Genomic DNA, 16,361 nt, shown 5'->3' with positions numbered 1-16,361 from the left:
TGTATAAATGGTGCAATCACTTTGGAAAAAAGCTTGGCGTTATCTAGTAAAACTGAACGTGCAACTTTACTCCTGGGTATAAAATTTGCAGGGATTTTTGCATATGTGTACCAAGAGACACGTATCAGAATGTTCACAGTAGCGTTGTTATAAGAATAAAAAATGGAAACAACATAAATGTCCAATGATCAGAAAATGTATATACATTGATATATAGTCATACACTGAAATAAATTTGTTTTCTTTATAATAAATTAATTAAATAATTTCAACTTTCTTTATAAAATTATAAAGGCAATTATTAATACAACATTCAAGATACTGGTCCCTCTGGGGGAAGAAGGGAATAGTATGGGTGAGGAACTTACAGAGGGCGCTAGTAATCTGTTTCTTAAGCTGGTTTGTGTGTATGTGTTCATTTTATTATTATTCTTTAAACTGTCCATATATGTTTTATTTCCTCATTTATATGTGTGAGATAGATACAATAACATATATAGTAATATTTATATAATACATGTATAATATATGTTGTATATAATATATATTATACATAATAGCTTTATTGGGATATAAATTACATACCATAAAATTCACTCTTTTAAAGTATACAATTTCTTAATTTTTACTATATTCACAGAGTCATGCATTCATCCCTACTACCTAATTTTAGAACATATCATAACCCCCCAAAAAAAACCTTATAGCAGACATTCCCCATGTCTCTACTCCCTGCCTCTGGAAATCACTAATCTGCTTTAAGTCTCTATGGATTTGCCTATTCTGGACATTTTAATATAAATGGGATCATATAACATAATTTTTTGTGTCTGGCTTCTTTCACTTAGCATAATGTTTTCAAAGTTCATCCAAGTTGTAGCATTTATCAATACTCCATTCCTTTTTATTGCTGAATAATAATACCACATTTTGTTTAGGCACTCATCAGTTGATCGACACTTGAGTTTTTCCCTTTTTGGCTATTGTAAGTAATGCTGGTATGAACATTTGTGTACAAGTTTTTGTGTGGACATGTGTTTTCATTTCTCTTACATATATACCTAGAAGTGGAAATGCTGGGTCATATGGTAACTCTGTTATTTCGAGGAAGTGCCAAACTATTTTGAAAGCAGTTGCACATTTTTACATCCCTACTAACAATTCATGAAAGTTCCAGTTTCCTCATATCCTCATCAATCGTTGTTACTGATGTGGTGTCTCGTCTTGTTGTTTTTAATTTATTCTTTCTTTTGTGGTTTTGATTTGCATTTCCCTAATGAATAATCGTGTTGAACGTCTTTCATGTGTTTATCAGCCATTTGCATATCTTCTTTGGAAAAATGTCTCCTCAGATCATTTGCCCATTTTTTAATTGGGTTATTTGCCTTTGTATTGTTGGTTATAAGAGTTCTTTATGAATTTTGGATACACATCTCTTATCAGATATATGATTTGCAAATATTTTCCCCATTCTGTTGGTTGTCTTTTCACTTTCTTGATAGTGGCCTTTTTTAAAAAAGTATTTATTTACTTATTTACTTTATTTATTTATTTTGGCTGCGCTGGGTCTTTGTTGTGGTGCTTGGGCTCTTCATTGTGGTGTGTGTGCTTCTCAAGTTTCGGTATGTGGGATCTTAATTCCCTGACCAGAGATCGAACCCAGGTCCCCTGTATTGGGAGTGTGGAGTCTTAACCGCTGGACCACCAGGGAAGTCCCCATAATGGTCTTTGGAGCACAAAAGTTTTTAATTTTGATGACGTCCAATTTATATATTTATATACTTGTGCTTTTGGCTTCATGTCTAACTTCATAGTGTCATATTTAATACTGCATGGCCTAAGGTCACAAATGTTCACTTCCATATTTTATTCTAAGAATTTTATCATTTTAGCTCTTACATTTAGATCTGTGATCCATTTTAAGTTAACTTTTAATATGGTGTGAGGTAAGAATCCAACCTCATTCTTTTGCATGTGTCTATCCAGTTGTCCCAGCACCATTTGTTGAAGAAGTTATTCTTCCCCTACTGAATTTTCTTGGCACACTTGTCAAAAATCAATTAGCCATACATATAAGGGTTTATTTCTGGAATCTCAATTATATTCCATTGATCTACATGCCTATCCTATGCCAATACCATGGATTATTGTAGCTTTGTAGTAAAATTGAAATCAGGATGTGAAAAGTAACTTTGTTATTTTTGAAGATTATTTTAGCTATTCTGGATCCCTTGTATTTCCATCTGAACTTTAGGATCAGATTGTCAATATCTGCCAAAGAAAAAGCCAACTGGAATTTTGATAGCGATTACATTGAATCTATACACGAACTTTGGAAGTATTGCCATTTTATCAATATTAAGTCTTCAAATTTATGAACTGGGGTTATCTTTCTATTTATTTAAACAGTCTTTAATTCCTTTCAATGATGTTTTATAATTTTTGGTGCACAAGTTTTATACTTCTTTGTTAAGTTTATTCTTATGTATTTTATTTTTTTGATGCTATTGTAAATGGAATTTTTTTAAATTTTATTTTCAGATTGTTCATTGCTAGTATATGGGAATACCATTAATTCTTACATATTGATCTTACCCTGAAACTCTACTGAACTCATTTACTAATTCTAATAGTTTTTTTTAGTAGATTCCTTAGGATTTTCTAGATAAAAGAAATAGACAATATTAGTCGTCTGTGAATAGAGATAGTGGTACTTGTTTCTTTCTAATTTAGATGCTATTTATTTCTTTTTCATGACTAATTTTCACATTTAGAATCTCCAGTAAAATGTTGAATAGAAGTGCCAAGAGTGGTTAGGACATCCTTATCTTTTTCCTGATCTTAGGGGGAAAGCTTTCGATCTTTTACTATTAAGCATGATTTTAGCTGTGAGTTTTTTGTAGATGACACTTACCAGGTTGGAGAAGTTTTCTTATGTTAGTAATTAGCTGAATGTTTTTCATCATGAAAGGATGTTGGATTTGTCAAATGTTTTTTTCTGTGTCTATTGATATGATCATGTGATTTTGTCCTTTGTTCTATTAATATGATACATTAAATTGATTGATTTTCATCTATTAAACAAAGATTGCATTCCTGGGATAAGTTACATTTGGTTATGGTGCATAATTCTTTTTATATGTTGCTGGATTCAATTTGCTATTATTTGTTGAGGATTTTTTGTCCATAGTAATAAGGAATATTGATCTATAGTTTCCTTTCTTGTGATGACTTTGGTTTTGGCCTTATGTAATAAGTTGGGAAGTGTTCCCTCTTCTAACTTTTGGAAGAGTTTATGAAGGATTGATGTTAATTCTTCTTTAAACATTTGGTAGAATTCATCAGTGAACTCACGTGGGCTTGGGGTTTTCTTTGTAGAAAGTTTTTTTTAATTACAAATTCAATTCTTCTACTCAGTCTATTCAGATTTTCTGTTTCCTCCTAAGTCAGTTATAGCAGTTTGTGTCTTTCCAGGAATTTATCCACTTCACCTGAGTTATCTGATTTGTTGGCATACAATTGTTTGTAGGATTCCCTCATAATTCTTTTAATTCCTTTAAGGTTGGTAGTGACATTCCCTCATTCATTCTTGACTTCAGTAAATTTGAGTCTTTTTTTCCTTTGTTGATTTTGTTGATGTTTCAAAGAACCAATTTTGGTTTCACTGATTTCCCTGTTGTTTTTCTATTCTCTATTTCTGCTATAATCTTTATTATTTTCTTTTTCTGCATGCTTTGGGTTTAGTTTCCTCTTCTTTTTTCTAATTTCTTAAGGTGAAAGTCAGGTAATTGATTTGAAATCTTTTTTCCTTTTTAATGCAGGCATTTCCATGTGTAAACTTCTCTGTTAACCCTGCTTTAGCTGCATACTGTGTTTTGGTATGTTGTGTTTTTATTTACATATCTAACATAAAAATGTTTTTAAAAAGAGAAGGAACCCATGATGGGACCTAGTCCAACTGGGATGTAACAAATTTCTCATAGTATCTAGAGCTTGTTCAGTTATTGGTGCTAAATTAATCATTTTTTGTTTCTTTTTTAATTCAGGTATAGCTGATGTAAAATATTACATAAGTTACAGGTGTACAACAGTGATTCACAATATTTTAAAGATTATACTCTATTTGGTTATTATAAAATATTGACTGTTCCCTGTGATATACAAAATACCTTGTAGCTTATTTATTCTATACATAATAGTTGGTACCTCTGAATCCTCTACCCCTATCTTGCCCTTCCCCTCTCCCCACTGGTAACCACTATTTTTTTCTCTATATCTGAGAGTCTGTTTCTTTTTTTGTTCTATTCACTTTCTATTATATTAGTTTGTTTCATTTTTTAGATTCCACATGTAAGTGATATCATACAGTATTTGTCTTCCTCTAACTTATTTCACTTAGCATAATACACTTCAAGTCCATCCATGTTGCTGCAAATGGCAAAAATTCATTTTTTATGGCTGAATAGTATTCCAGTGTGTGTGTGTGTGTGTGTGTGTGTGTGTGTGTGTATACACACGTATACACACCTACACACTTTATCCATTCATCTGTTGATGGCCACTTAGGTTGCTTCTGTATCATGGCGATTGTAAATAATGCTGTAAATATTGGGGTGCATGTATCTTTTCAAATTAGTGTTCTTGGTTTTTCAGATGGATACCCAGGAGTGGAATTGCTGTGTCATATGATAGTTCTATTTTTAGTTTTTGAGAAACTTCCAAACTGTTTTCCATAGTGGTGGCACCAATTTACATTTCCACCAACAGTGTATGAAGGACCCCTTTTCTCCATATCCTTGCCAATATTTATATTTGTGTTTTTTGAAGATAACTATTTTCACAGGTGTGAGGTGTTATCTCATTGTGCTTTTAATTTGCATTTCTCTAATTAATGATGTTGAGCATCTTTTCATCTGTACGTCTTCTTTGGAATAGTGTGTGTTCAGGTCTACTGCACATTTTTAATTTGGGTTCCTTGTTTTTTTGATGTTGAGTTGTATGAGCTGTTTATATATTTTGGATATTGACCTCTTATTGGCCATATTTTCAAATATTTTCTTCCATTCAGTGGGTTGTCTTTTCATTTTGTTGATGGTTTCCTTTGCTGTGCCAAAGCTTTTAAGTTTAGTTAGGTCCCATTTGTTTATTTTGCTTTTATTTCCTTTGCTTTAGGAGACAGATCCAAAAAAATATTGCTACGGTTTATGTCAAAGAGTGTTCTACCGATGTCTTCTTCTAGAATTTTTATGGTTTCTGTTCTTACATTCAGGTCTTTAATCCATTTTGAGTTTTTGGTACATGGTATTAAAGAATGTTCTAATTTCATTCTTTTACATGCAGCTGTCCAGTTTTCACAGCACCACTTATTAAAGAGACAGTCTTTTCTCCATTGTATATTCTTGCTTCCTTTGTTGTAAGTTAATTGACCATAAGTATGTGGGTTTATTTCTGGGCTTTCTATTCTCTTCCATTGATCTATGTGTCTGTTTTTGTGCCAGTACCCTACTGTTTTAAATATTGTAGCTTTATAGTATAGTCTGAAATCAGGGTGTGTGATTCCTCCAGCTCTGTTTTGGCTACTTGAGATCTTTTGTGTTTCCATACAAATTTTGAAATTCTCTGTTCTGGTTCTGTGAAAACTGCTATTAGTATTTTGATAGGGATTGCGCTGAATCTGTAGATTGCCTTGGGTAGTATGGTCACTTCAACAATATTAATTCTTTCAATTCATGAACATAGTATATCTTTCCATCCATTTGTGTTGTGTTCAGTTTCTCTCATCAGTGTCTTATAAATAGTTTTCTGAGTACAGGTCTTTTACCTCCTTAGTCATGTTTATTCCAGTATATTTTATTCTTTGGATGAAAAGATAAAAGGGATAGTTTTCTTAATTTCTCTTTCTGATAGTTTATGGTTAGTGTAAAGAGATGCAACAATTATCTGTATATTAATTTTATATCCTGCAACTTTACTGAATTCATTGATGAGCTATAGTAGTATCCTGGTGGTGTCTTTAGGATTTTCTATGTATAGCATCATGTCATCTGCAAACAGTGACAGTTTTACTTCTTCTTTTCCAATTTGGATTCCCTTTCTTTCTTTTTCTTCTCTGATTGCCTTGGCTAGGGCTTCCAAAACTATGTTGAATAAAAGTGGTGAGAGTGGACATCCTCGTCTTGTTCCTGATCTTATAGGAAATGCTTTCAGATTTTCACTGTTGAGTATGATGTTAGCTGTAGGTTTGTCATATATGGCCTTTATATGCAGGACCCTCAGGTCCTTCCCACCTAGGAAGTCCCCATGCTGGTATTCTTGAGACCCAATAGATCACATAGATAGAGATCCAGACTCCTTTAGATAATATTCTCTGTTTGGGAAGACTGTGTCATTAACTGAAGAAACAATCTTTCACTATCATTTAATCAGACAAGACTATTCATAGAAAGTCATTGTGTGGAAAAGAAAAAAAGAAAGTCATTGTGTGGAAAGTCTTAGCCTCACAGGAAGAAGCCTCACAGCTGACTTAATCTGGCCTAAGAGGGTTAATGATTCCCTGGAGGAAGGAAAAGAATTAGAGACTAGCCAAATCCCTGACTTCCATTAACTCATCTCACCTCAAGAGTTCTCATTCATATGCATGATTTTCATTTGCAATGATTACACATGTTGTTACCTACTCTGCTTTCATCTTCTCTCATTCCTACCCTGACATTAACAGGTCCTTCAAAATTAGAGAGTAGGGTGGCTTCTTGCCTAGAAGGACCTACTCAAAACAGACTGGAAGAAAATGTCTGCAAAACATATATCCAACAAAGAACTTATATTCAGACTTTACAAAGAACTCTTACAACTCAATAATAAAAATGTATTTAATAACCCAACAATAAAAAAAGAGCAAAAGATTTGAACATGTGATTTATTTAAGAAGAAATACAGATAGCACACAGCACACAAGAAATGTTCAACATCATTAGTCATTAAGGAAATGTAAGTTAATAATGCAAATTGATACACTTAAAACCACTATATATCCATTAGGATGGCTAAAATTAAAAAGACCAAGAGTTGGGACTTCCCTGGTGGTGCAGTGGTTAAAAATCCACCTGCCAATGCAGGGTACATGGATTCAATCCCTGGTCCAGGAAGATCCCACATGCCGTGGAGCAACTAAGCCTGTGCACCACAACTACTGAGCCTGTGCTCTAGAGCCCTCGAGCCACAACTACTGTGCCTGTGTGCTGCAACTACTGAAGCCCACGTGCCTAGAGCCCATGCTCCACAACAAGAGAAGCCACCGCAATGCAAAGCCCTCACACCACAATGAAGACCCAATGCAGCCAAAATAAATAAATAAATAAAATTAAAACAAAAACAAAAACAAAATATGTTGATGAGATGTAGAGAAACTGGAACACACAGAATACACTGCTGGTGGGAATATAATATGGTATAATGACTTTGGAAAACAGTTTGGCAATTTTTTTAAAAAGTTAAACGTGTACCTACCTTATGACCTATTTCACTCCTGTGTATATACACAGAGAAATGAAAACATATGTCACACAAAGATTTATACACAGGATATTTATAGTAGCTCTATTTGTAATAACCAAAACCTGGGAACAACCCAAATGTCCATTGACAGTAAATGGATAAATAAGGAGTTATTGATATATCAAACACCATGGATGAATCTCAAAATAATACTCCTGAATGAAAGAAGTCAGACAAAAAAAAAAGGAAAGAAAGAAAAGGGACTTCCCTGGCAGTCCAGCAGTTAAGTCCACGCTTCCAATGCAGGAGACATGGGTTCAATCCCTGGTCAGGGGCACGGTGCAGCCCCTCCCCCCCCCCCCCAAAAAAAAACCCGCTGGGTATATAATGGATGATTTGAACTGTATAAAATTCTAGAAAATGGAAACTAATTTGAAGTGACATAAAATATATATATCAGTGGTTGCCTGGGAACAAAGGTGTGGGTTGGGGCTAGGATGAGGTGGAGAGGAATGGATTACAAAGTGCCACAAGGAAATTTGGCAATGATGGATTTGTTCATTTTTTTCTTTGTTATTATTTTATATGTTCATTATCTTAATTGTGGTGGTGGTTTCCCAGGTATATACATATGTCAAAATTAATCAAATTTTACATTTTAAATATGCTCAGTGTAATACATGCCAATTATACTTCGATAAAGTTATTTTTCTAAAAAACTTACATTTCATCATTTACAAAGGATAGACTGGAGAAGTGGTAGTGGTACCTGAGGTGGTTTTGAGACTAAGGTTCTGAGCTCTCTTTCTTCCAGGCAAGGAGCTGTATTTTGAGCTCTGGGTTTTAGGATGGTTTCTATGAGATCAGATCTGACTAGTTTTAGAGTGAACGCTCTCACACTCAAAGGTGTACTGTAGTTTCCTCTGCTTAGATTAAGCAGAGGCTCTATTCCAAGGAGGCAGCTTTGGGGACAGTTTCTCCACACCACAAAACCAAAGGCAATGACTCTTGGTACTCAAGAAAGGTTTCTATCTTTTTCCTTACTGGGGATTTGAAGACAGTTGTGGGCACAATCCTTGTCTAGGTCCAAATTATCTAATGAGGAGGAAAAATAAAAGAGTGGATTAAAAATAAAAATTAAGTAGACTAGAAGCCCTATTTGATACTTTTAGAAAGAGAGCATACTTTTCTAGACAGGAGGTTGAGTTATATGCTAGAATGATATGGAATGATTTTCCATATCCAGGAGTGATGCAGAATAAGAAAGAGGTCCATTAGTACTCTTTTCATATACTTCCTGAATTTCCTTACACATGACTCAAAGTAGATTCAGGCCCTCTGGGCAAGATATGGTGAGCGATATGATGGGTTAAAAAAATTACATGTAAAAATAATCTCCATTTACCCTATTCTGGGACTTTAGGGAAGAATATAAAAACTCAACCACCCTTGAGCAGGATGACCCGGGAAGAATTGGAGGACAGTTTGTTTCGTCTTCGTGAAGAGCACATGTTGGTGAAGGAGCTTTTTTGGAAGCAACAGGATGAGATCAAAAGGTACTCAGAGTTTTCCTTAAGTCTTTAAAAGCTGTCTGTACACAAGATCTACACTGCAATAAACCAAAAAGAATACATCTCTACACCAGAAAACAATTCAAATGTCGAGGATGGTTGACTCCAAGAATAATTTTTGAAGCAATATTACTTTATTCTGTTTTCTTTCCAAACACATCAGTAGACTGTGGCCATAATCCGTAAAGCATCATCAGAGCTATTCCAACCCAGAGAGCAAGAGACTGGGCAGGCTACTGCCCTGGTCACACAAAAGAGAATGGGGATGAGGGAAATGGCCAAAATCTCAGGGGACCAAAGGCTGCAGGGGCAAGTAAGAGAGGACTTTTTATTTACAAAACAAAACTAAAAATCGTATTGATCATTTACTATATACAGGCATGTTATACGTGCTTTATGTGTGTTAACTCATTTAATACTATGAAAGAAGCATTATTAAGAAGGAAGGGGAGCACAAAGAGGTTAAGTAACTTGCCCAAGGTCATAGCTAGGGAATGGCAGAGCTGAAAGCTCTTAATTCCAAAATATGCTATACATATTGATTTTAGGGTATTGGGCTTCAAAAGTGTATCTTTTGGGTGCAGACTTGGAAAGGAATCTGAGATGGGGTGTGGGTAGATAAATAGCTGGGGAGAGTGGGGTTAATCTCTAGGATACATTTTGAAGATATTGGTGTCAATGCCTCCCAGCCAAAGACCACCAGAAACACACCTATAGTTGGGCAAGTTGGGTTTATTACTGTTGTAGCTAGAAGTGTACACCATGGGCATCTCAGTAAGATTGTGTTAGAAAGAGCCTACTATAGTTGGGTGATTTGGGGGAGGGTCCAAGGTAACATAAGTTTGCTCTAGATTTGGTACTGTCAGAAAGCAGGGGTAATTCTATGTTTGGAACTCTCAATAAATCTTATCTACGGGGTGGTTAGACTCGAGTGAAGCTAAAGCTGTAATTGGGAAAGAAGCAGCAGTCACTCCTATTAGCCAGGAGAGGAGCATGTTTGGTATATTGTGGGTGGCACAGTAAACTTGTTTTTGTCTGGGCTGAGACCAAAGTATGCAGCAGCCTTGTTTTGTATCACTCTGTCATGGTCTCAGAGCGGCCTTGTGTGATGTTGGTGTTCTGTGAGATTATGTCCAACAGTACAATAACATGGCCTAGCTGCAAATGCCAGGCCACCTTCAAACACTGAGGACTAGCTATGTCAGACCAGTTCCCTAATGTCAAGAGCAGCTTTCTGCTTTCTCGTTGGCAATCCCCAGTAGTGGTTCAGAGCTTCATTTAGAATCTACAGGATTGCAGGCTTCCACTATACACCAGCACTCTTTGGAGTTGAAGATTCTTTTATATTGTGGCAAATTCGAGAATCTAGGGAAGTGAGTTGCATGGGCCAAAAAACCTTGTTTCTTGGTCAATAACCCAAAAGTACTTGAGGTTATAGATAATAAGTGGCTAAATTGGATTTTATCCCTTCTGACTTTGGGCAAGTTAACTAGCTGTTTAATGTCTTGATTTCTTTATCTAGGTATAATGATATGTAATAATAATAGCTAACTCCTACAGTGCTTACAGTGCACCATCACTGTTCTAAGCCCTACTATATATATATATTATTCTAACCCCTAATATATATATAATACATATATTAACTTATTTAATCCTCATAACAATCCAATGAGGCAGGTACTATTTTTATCTTTATTTATAGATGTGGAAACTGAGCACAAAAACTATGCCCCAGGCCACATAGTCAGTAAATGTCAGAACAGGCAGGCAGGGCCTCATGAGGCTTTGCATGCTTCTGCTGTATTGCTTGGACCCCTGGCTCTGCCATAGGAAAAGCATGGCAAGCCTCATGGGGGATGATGGACCATATGGAGAAGGAAGGGGCTCCAGCTGACAGCCAGCAACCCCCAGAGGACCAACCACTTAGCAAACCTGCAGCTTACCACAGACACATGCATGAACCCAGCTGACTTCAGTCCAACTGAATCCAGCTCAAATTACGGACCCATAGAATCATGAGCTCAATAAAGTATCCTTCTTTAAAAAAAAAAAGAACTGGCAGGCAGTGGGAACACAGAATCTGATGGCAATGATTAAAAGCATGATTTTAGGTCAAGATAATAAGTAGTGATTGACTATCCACTGTAGGTAAGGCTTGCTGTCTCCAGGGGGTATAGAGGAATAATCCTTAGAGTGGGCACATATATGGGAATGTGAGGACAATTGGGACTGGAGAAGTAAATATGAAAACTTCTACTTATATTTATCTCCCTGTTAAAAAATACTATTTTTGTTTATGTTTTATAATGACCATAATTTATTAGTACAGATGAAACCATACATAATTTGAAAATAGATATACACACAAACATACTGAGGAATACCCCATTTTTTACTAAGAGTGTGTGAGCACTGCCACAGAATAAATAAAGACAGACACCAGGAGTTCCCTGCTCTGAGAGAGTTACAGTGTATTGGGGGCAGAAAATTAGTTTTTAAGTATAAATAATGGACTACAGTGCATAAATTTATATCAGAGATCAATTCAGATTATTTACCACCAAATAAACTGTAGAGATAATAACTGTCATAAGAAGGAGAAGGCGCTTGCCACTAGCTCTCTTCTTGCTCACAGGATGAGGACAGCCTTGCTCCGGTTAACCGCAGCAGGCCGGGGCCTGAGGGCCGAAGTGGCAGCGGTGGAGCAGCTCGCGGAGCCCGCTGGGCGGCGGCGCCCCCCCAAGCAGCAGCGCCCGCCTCTGCACGGGCTGCAACTACAGTTCCAGCGCGTCGGCCCGCCTGCTCCCCGCCGCACGCAGCCTCGCATCCACGCGGGACACAGACAGCTCCACACCGCCGGGGCGCCGGGGGCCGAGAAACCCAAGAGGGGTGAGGCTCAGGGCCAAGTCCCGGGGCCAAGTCCCGGGGCCAAGTCCCCGACAGCGCCAAAGCACTGGGAAGGATCGATTTACCAGCCACATTTTCCTCCCACTGCTCTATTCTGCCCACTACCCCCATTTTGTTCTTTTGTTCTTGTTCCTTTCTGCTTCCCTAAAATCTTTTTTTCCTGAGTAGGATGTCAGGTTCAAAGTTCTCAGTTCACCATGCAGTACGGCTGAGAGCAGAATCCGACAATGGAAAAGGGAACTTTGCTGGTGAAATTCTGTAGGGGTCTAGAAAACAGAGAGATAACTTTGATGACCTGCTCAGGTGTGAGCGGCAGTGATCTTAAGACAGGTCCCTCTCCAAAACAAAACAAAACAAACAAACAAACAAACAAAAGACAGGTCCCTTTCCTGGGACTCTGGGACTCAGGGCCTGTGCCTCTAAAACTGGGGTTCTTCGCTTTGTGGGGGAAATGGGCTCCTTTGAAACCATGATCAGAAGCTAGGCCTTCTCCCAAGAAAAATGCACACACACGCAGACAAAACTTTGCATACAATTCCATAGACTCAGAGATTCCCAAAGCCCATTCCTGAATCCCAGGCCTAGAAGTCAGGCTGTTAAGTGAGGAGCTGCTGTTTCTCAACTTCCTATATCCAGAGTGGCTAAGTGTCTCTGGCTGCTGTGGAACCCAACATTGAATTAAATGTAGTGCTGTGTAAATTTCCTTCACCTGGCTTACTCATCCCTGTTTTAGGTCCATGGGAAAGGGGTGTCTTAATCCTGGGGACTCAATGTTAGGTTTTGTTCAGCACGGTCCTATATTTTAAAGCTCCCTTCTTGAGCCAACAAAATCTTTGTGAGAACAGCTAAAAGTAGAAAAACTAAATAAGTCTAAATTTCAATTCATTTTAACTTCAGCATTATTGAATACCGATTATAGACTAGGCACTAGAGACAAAGATGCATTAGAATTAGACACACAGTCCCTGCTCTTTCTTCTTCCCATTTATACTCACTTGAGAGTCTGTAGTCCTGCTGACATTAAATCAGTAGTTGCATATCTATGCAAGAGTGAAAACTGAGAACCTCTCCTCTGGGATCATTGGTCATATAAGGATTTCCCCCAGGTCTCGAGGATCCCTATTTCTAGCACTTGGTGTTCCATTTCTAGCACTTGGGGTTCTAGAAAAATCTGTTGCTAGAGTCTGCATCTTCTGTCTAAACTTTCAGAGTCAAGGGACAGGCTGAGCTACACAGCCCCTCCCACATTCAAGGAACATGTCACAAATGAAAAAGCCAGAGGTGAAGTATCCAGTGAACCCAACGAACTGTGAGTTCTTTTCCTTTATCCTGTGCTGTTACTCTTTCAACTTTAATTGGAAAAATCTCATTTAGGGAACAAGTGAACGTTGCCATTTTTGAGTCTTTCCAGCATAATCAGAGAAGATGAAAGTCAACCCTCGGTCAAATTCCAACTTCACTGCTTAAAAATGGAAAATGAGTATCTCTCTGTCTTCCAAGGAAAGGAAAACTTTGCCCTTTCCTTAATTGAAGGTATTCCCTCTCTTTCCCTTTATAGTTTTCCCCCTTAGGTTGTAATTCACTCACATTTCTGTTTGACACTGGAAAGCTAGATTTTATAAGATTATCCTCCACCCATGTCAAGATTACTAACTCCTCTAAGTTCTTTTTATATATGTGAGAGCCCAGTTCTAAACGCCTATAACAGCGGTTTCTATTTCTTCTTTTCATGTTTAATGTTCCTAATTCTAACAGTATAATCTCTTTTAACAGTCATAATTATAACTAAACTCATTGGTCTATGCATGCCTAACAGTGCTCACATTGTGACCAGCCATACTATGCAAGTGGAAGAACCACCCAAGTCTCCTGAGAAAATGTGGTCCAAAGATGAGAATTTTGAACAGAGAAGCTCTTCGGAGTGTGCTCAGAAGGCCACAGAGCTTCGGTGAGAGTGTGGCGTTCCATGCCTCAAGCCATAATGAACTGAGAAGAGGTTCTTACCTGTACCTTTCCTCCATCTCAGAGGAAAAGAGAATGCTTGGGATTAAATTCAATCTGAGAAGTAGACCTGGAGGCCCAAGTGGGTTAAGGAATGGATTAACATAAAAGGGATGCTTATATATAGTAAAAAGCATTGCTGCTTCACTTCACAGAAGGAAAACTCTTTCATCCTTATCAGCAGTTCTCAGCCTCCATTGTGCACCAGTCCCTGGAAACTTTTTAAAAAATGGACTTTATTTTTTTAGAGCAGTTTTAGATTCACAACAAAATTGAGCATAAAGTACAGAGATTTCCCATATACCTCCCTGCCCCCTCCCCCCACACTGCCTCCTTCATTGTCAACATCCCACAGCAGAGGGGTACATTTGTTACCGTGGATGAACCTACACTGATACATCATAATCACCCAAAGTCCATAGTTTACCTTAGGGTTTACTCTTGGCATTGTACATTTTATGGGTTTGAACAAATATATAGTGATGTGCGTCCATCATTATAGTATCATACAGAATAGTTTCACTGCCCTAAAAATACTCTGTGCTCTGCCTATTCATCCCTGGCACCACTGATCTTTTTACTGTCTTCATAGTTTTACCTTTCCCAGAATGTCATATAGTTGGAATCAAACAGGATGGAGCCTTTTCAGATTGGCTTCTTTCACTTAGCAATGTGTATTTAAGTTTACTCAGTGTCTTTTCACGGCTTTATAGCTCATTTCTTTTTAACACTGAATAACATTTCATTGTCTGCATGTACCACTGTTTATTAGCCATTCACCTTCTGAAGAACATCTTGGTAGCTTCCAAGTTTTGGCAATTATGGATGAAGCTGCTGTAAACATCCGTGTGCACGCTTTTGTATGAACACAAGTTTTCAACCCGGAAGCCTTTTAAAACCACAGGTGCCTGGGTCTCACCCCATAGACTCCCTTTAAATTATTTGGGGGATGGAGTTGAGGCGGTATAAATTTAAAGATCTCTCCAGATGATTCTAATAAGAAGCTAGGCCTGGGAGTCGCTGAGATAGAGTCTAGTGAACCCAAATCCTCCTCCAGTACCTTTCAAATGGTCAAGAAAACCTGATCTCTTAGGTTCAGAAATAATGATCTTCCTTTTTGTGTCCCTGTCCATATCCACAGGGGTGGATAGATACTTAACACTGTCCGTTCACAGACATTTTAGCACTGTCTTCTTTCTCCAGAGCTTCCATTAAGGAGAATATACAGCTGATTCGACTTAAGAAGCTCTTACATGAAAGGAATACCTCTTTGGCAATAACAAAAGCACAATTAAGAGAAGTTCAAGCCGTAAGTTGCCATCATCAGCTGTGCTTTTTGGGGGGAGGAAAACCAGTTAATTAAGAGAGTTGTATTATTTTCTCCATTTTACACATGGGAGACTAAAGGCCTCTTTACAAGGCCAACCTCCAAACCTATGTTTTGTAGAGAACTGTGCATATGCTCATATTCTTTTGATTTGGTTAATTTTGGGAGCACGGAAAGGACAGGAAATCTGGGAAGAAATTTATTTTAAAATTGTATGGGTAAATAGCTACATTTGTGGAATTAGATTTTTTAAAAATCCATCTATTCCTCCATTGCATTAAAGGAAAAAAGGAGAAAGCCATTCTAAATTTCAATATGTCCTTACCCATAATAGCAGTAGTAGTAAAGATGACCTAAAATAACTTTTTAGTGTAGATTTTGTAATTTGTGTGTTTTTTTAAGCAGTTTACCTTTCTAGTCATGCTTTCTTACACATATACTAAGCTAAGTTTGCATCCTTTTAATCCCTTAGCAGTAAAATGTGGTGAGTAGTGCAGACTCTGGAGTCAGGCTGAGGTAAAGTTCTGCCTCAGCGTCTTGAAAGCTGTGTGATTCTGGGCAAATGAGTTAGCTCTTTGAGCTTTGGGTGTCTCGTTTTTAAAGTATGGATAACAATACCTCTCAGATTTTCTGTAAGGATTAAATGACATAATAAATGTGAAACAGCTATGCTGATCATAATGGAAGAGATAATGAAACACACAGTAACATGTAACACATAGTAATTACTCAACAGAGTAGTAGCTGTTGTGTGAGTTTGGTATTGTTTTTTTTTTCTATTTCTAAAACTGGAAAGAGACCTTTCTGAAGCATAATGGGTAAGAGATAGCACCTAGTTTGAAAATAAAAATTCTTTTTCTTGGAAAATCCACCAAGTGCAATGCAAATGTGAATGAATGACCCTTCATCCTTTTTAAAGAAATGTTGTGATCTACTATATTCACAGACTGCTGGCAAGCTAGGGCAGGGGAAAAGGAGCAGCAATTAGTAAACAGGCACACACATTGACTTGATTTATGGGAATTTTTTATAACATGTTTTAAAATAAATATTTAAAC

The 16,361-nt window shown here is 37.2% G+C and overlaps 1 protein-coding gene across 1 annotated transcript in view; it reads left to right on the top strand.

Annotated features, from left to right (window-relative positions):
* RPGRIP1 (RPGR interacting protein 1) overlaps positions 1-16,361 on the top strand; it is a 70,135-nt gene that overhangs the window by 497 nt on the left and 53,277 nt on the right. The window contains 7 exon segments of the mRNA XM_057721278.1: positions 8,918-9,050; positions 11,704-11,773; positions 11,775-11,936; positions 11,939-11,957; positions 13,185-13,284; positions 13,792-13,923; positions 15,180-15,285. Coding sequence (XP_057577261.1) covers positions 8,918-9,050; positions 11,704-11,773; positions 11,775-11,936; positions 11,939-11,957; positions 13,185-13,284; positions 13,792-13,923; positions 15,180-15,285 — 722 coding nt within the window.

The sequence above is a fragment of the Hippopotamus amphibius genome, chromosome 2 (assembly GCF_030028045.1).
Source record: "Hippopotamus amphibius kiboko isolate mHipAmp2 chromosome 2, mHipAmp2.hap2, whole genome shotgun sequence".
Lineage (NCBI taxonomy): Eukaryota > Metazoa > Chordata > Mammalia > Artiodactyla > Hippopotamidae > Hippopotamus > Hippopotamus amphibius.
The sequence above is the reverse complement of the archived record's forward strand: the minus strand, read 5'-3'. Positions and strand labels throughout refer to the sequence as shown.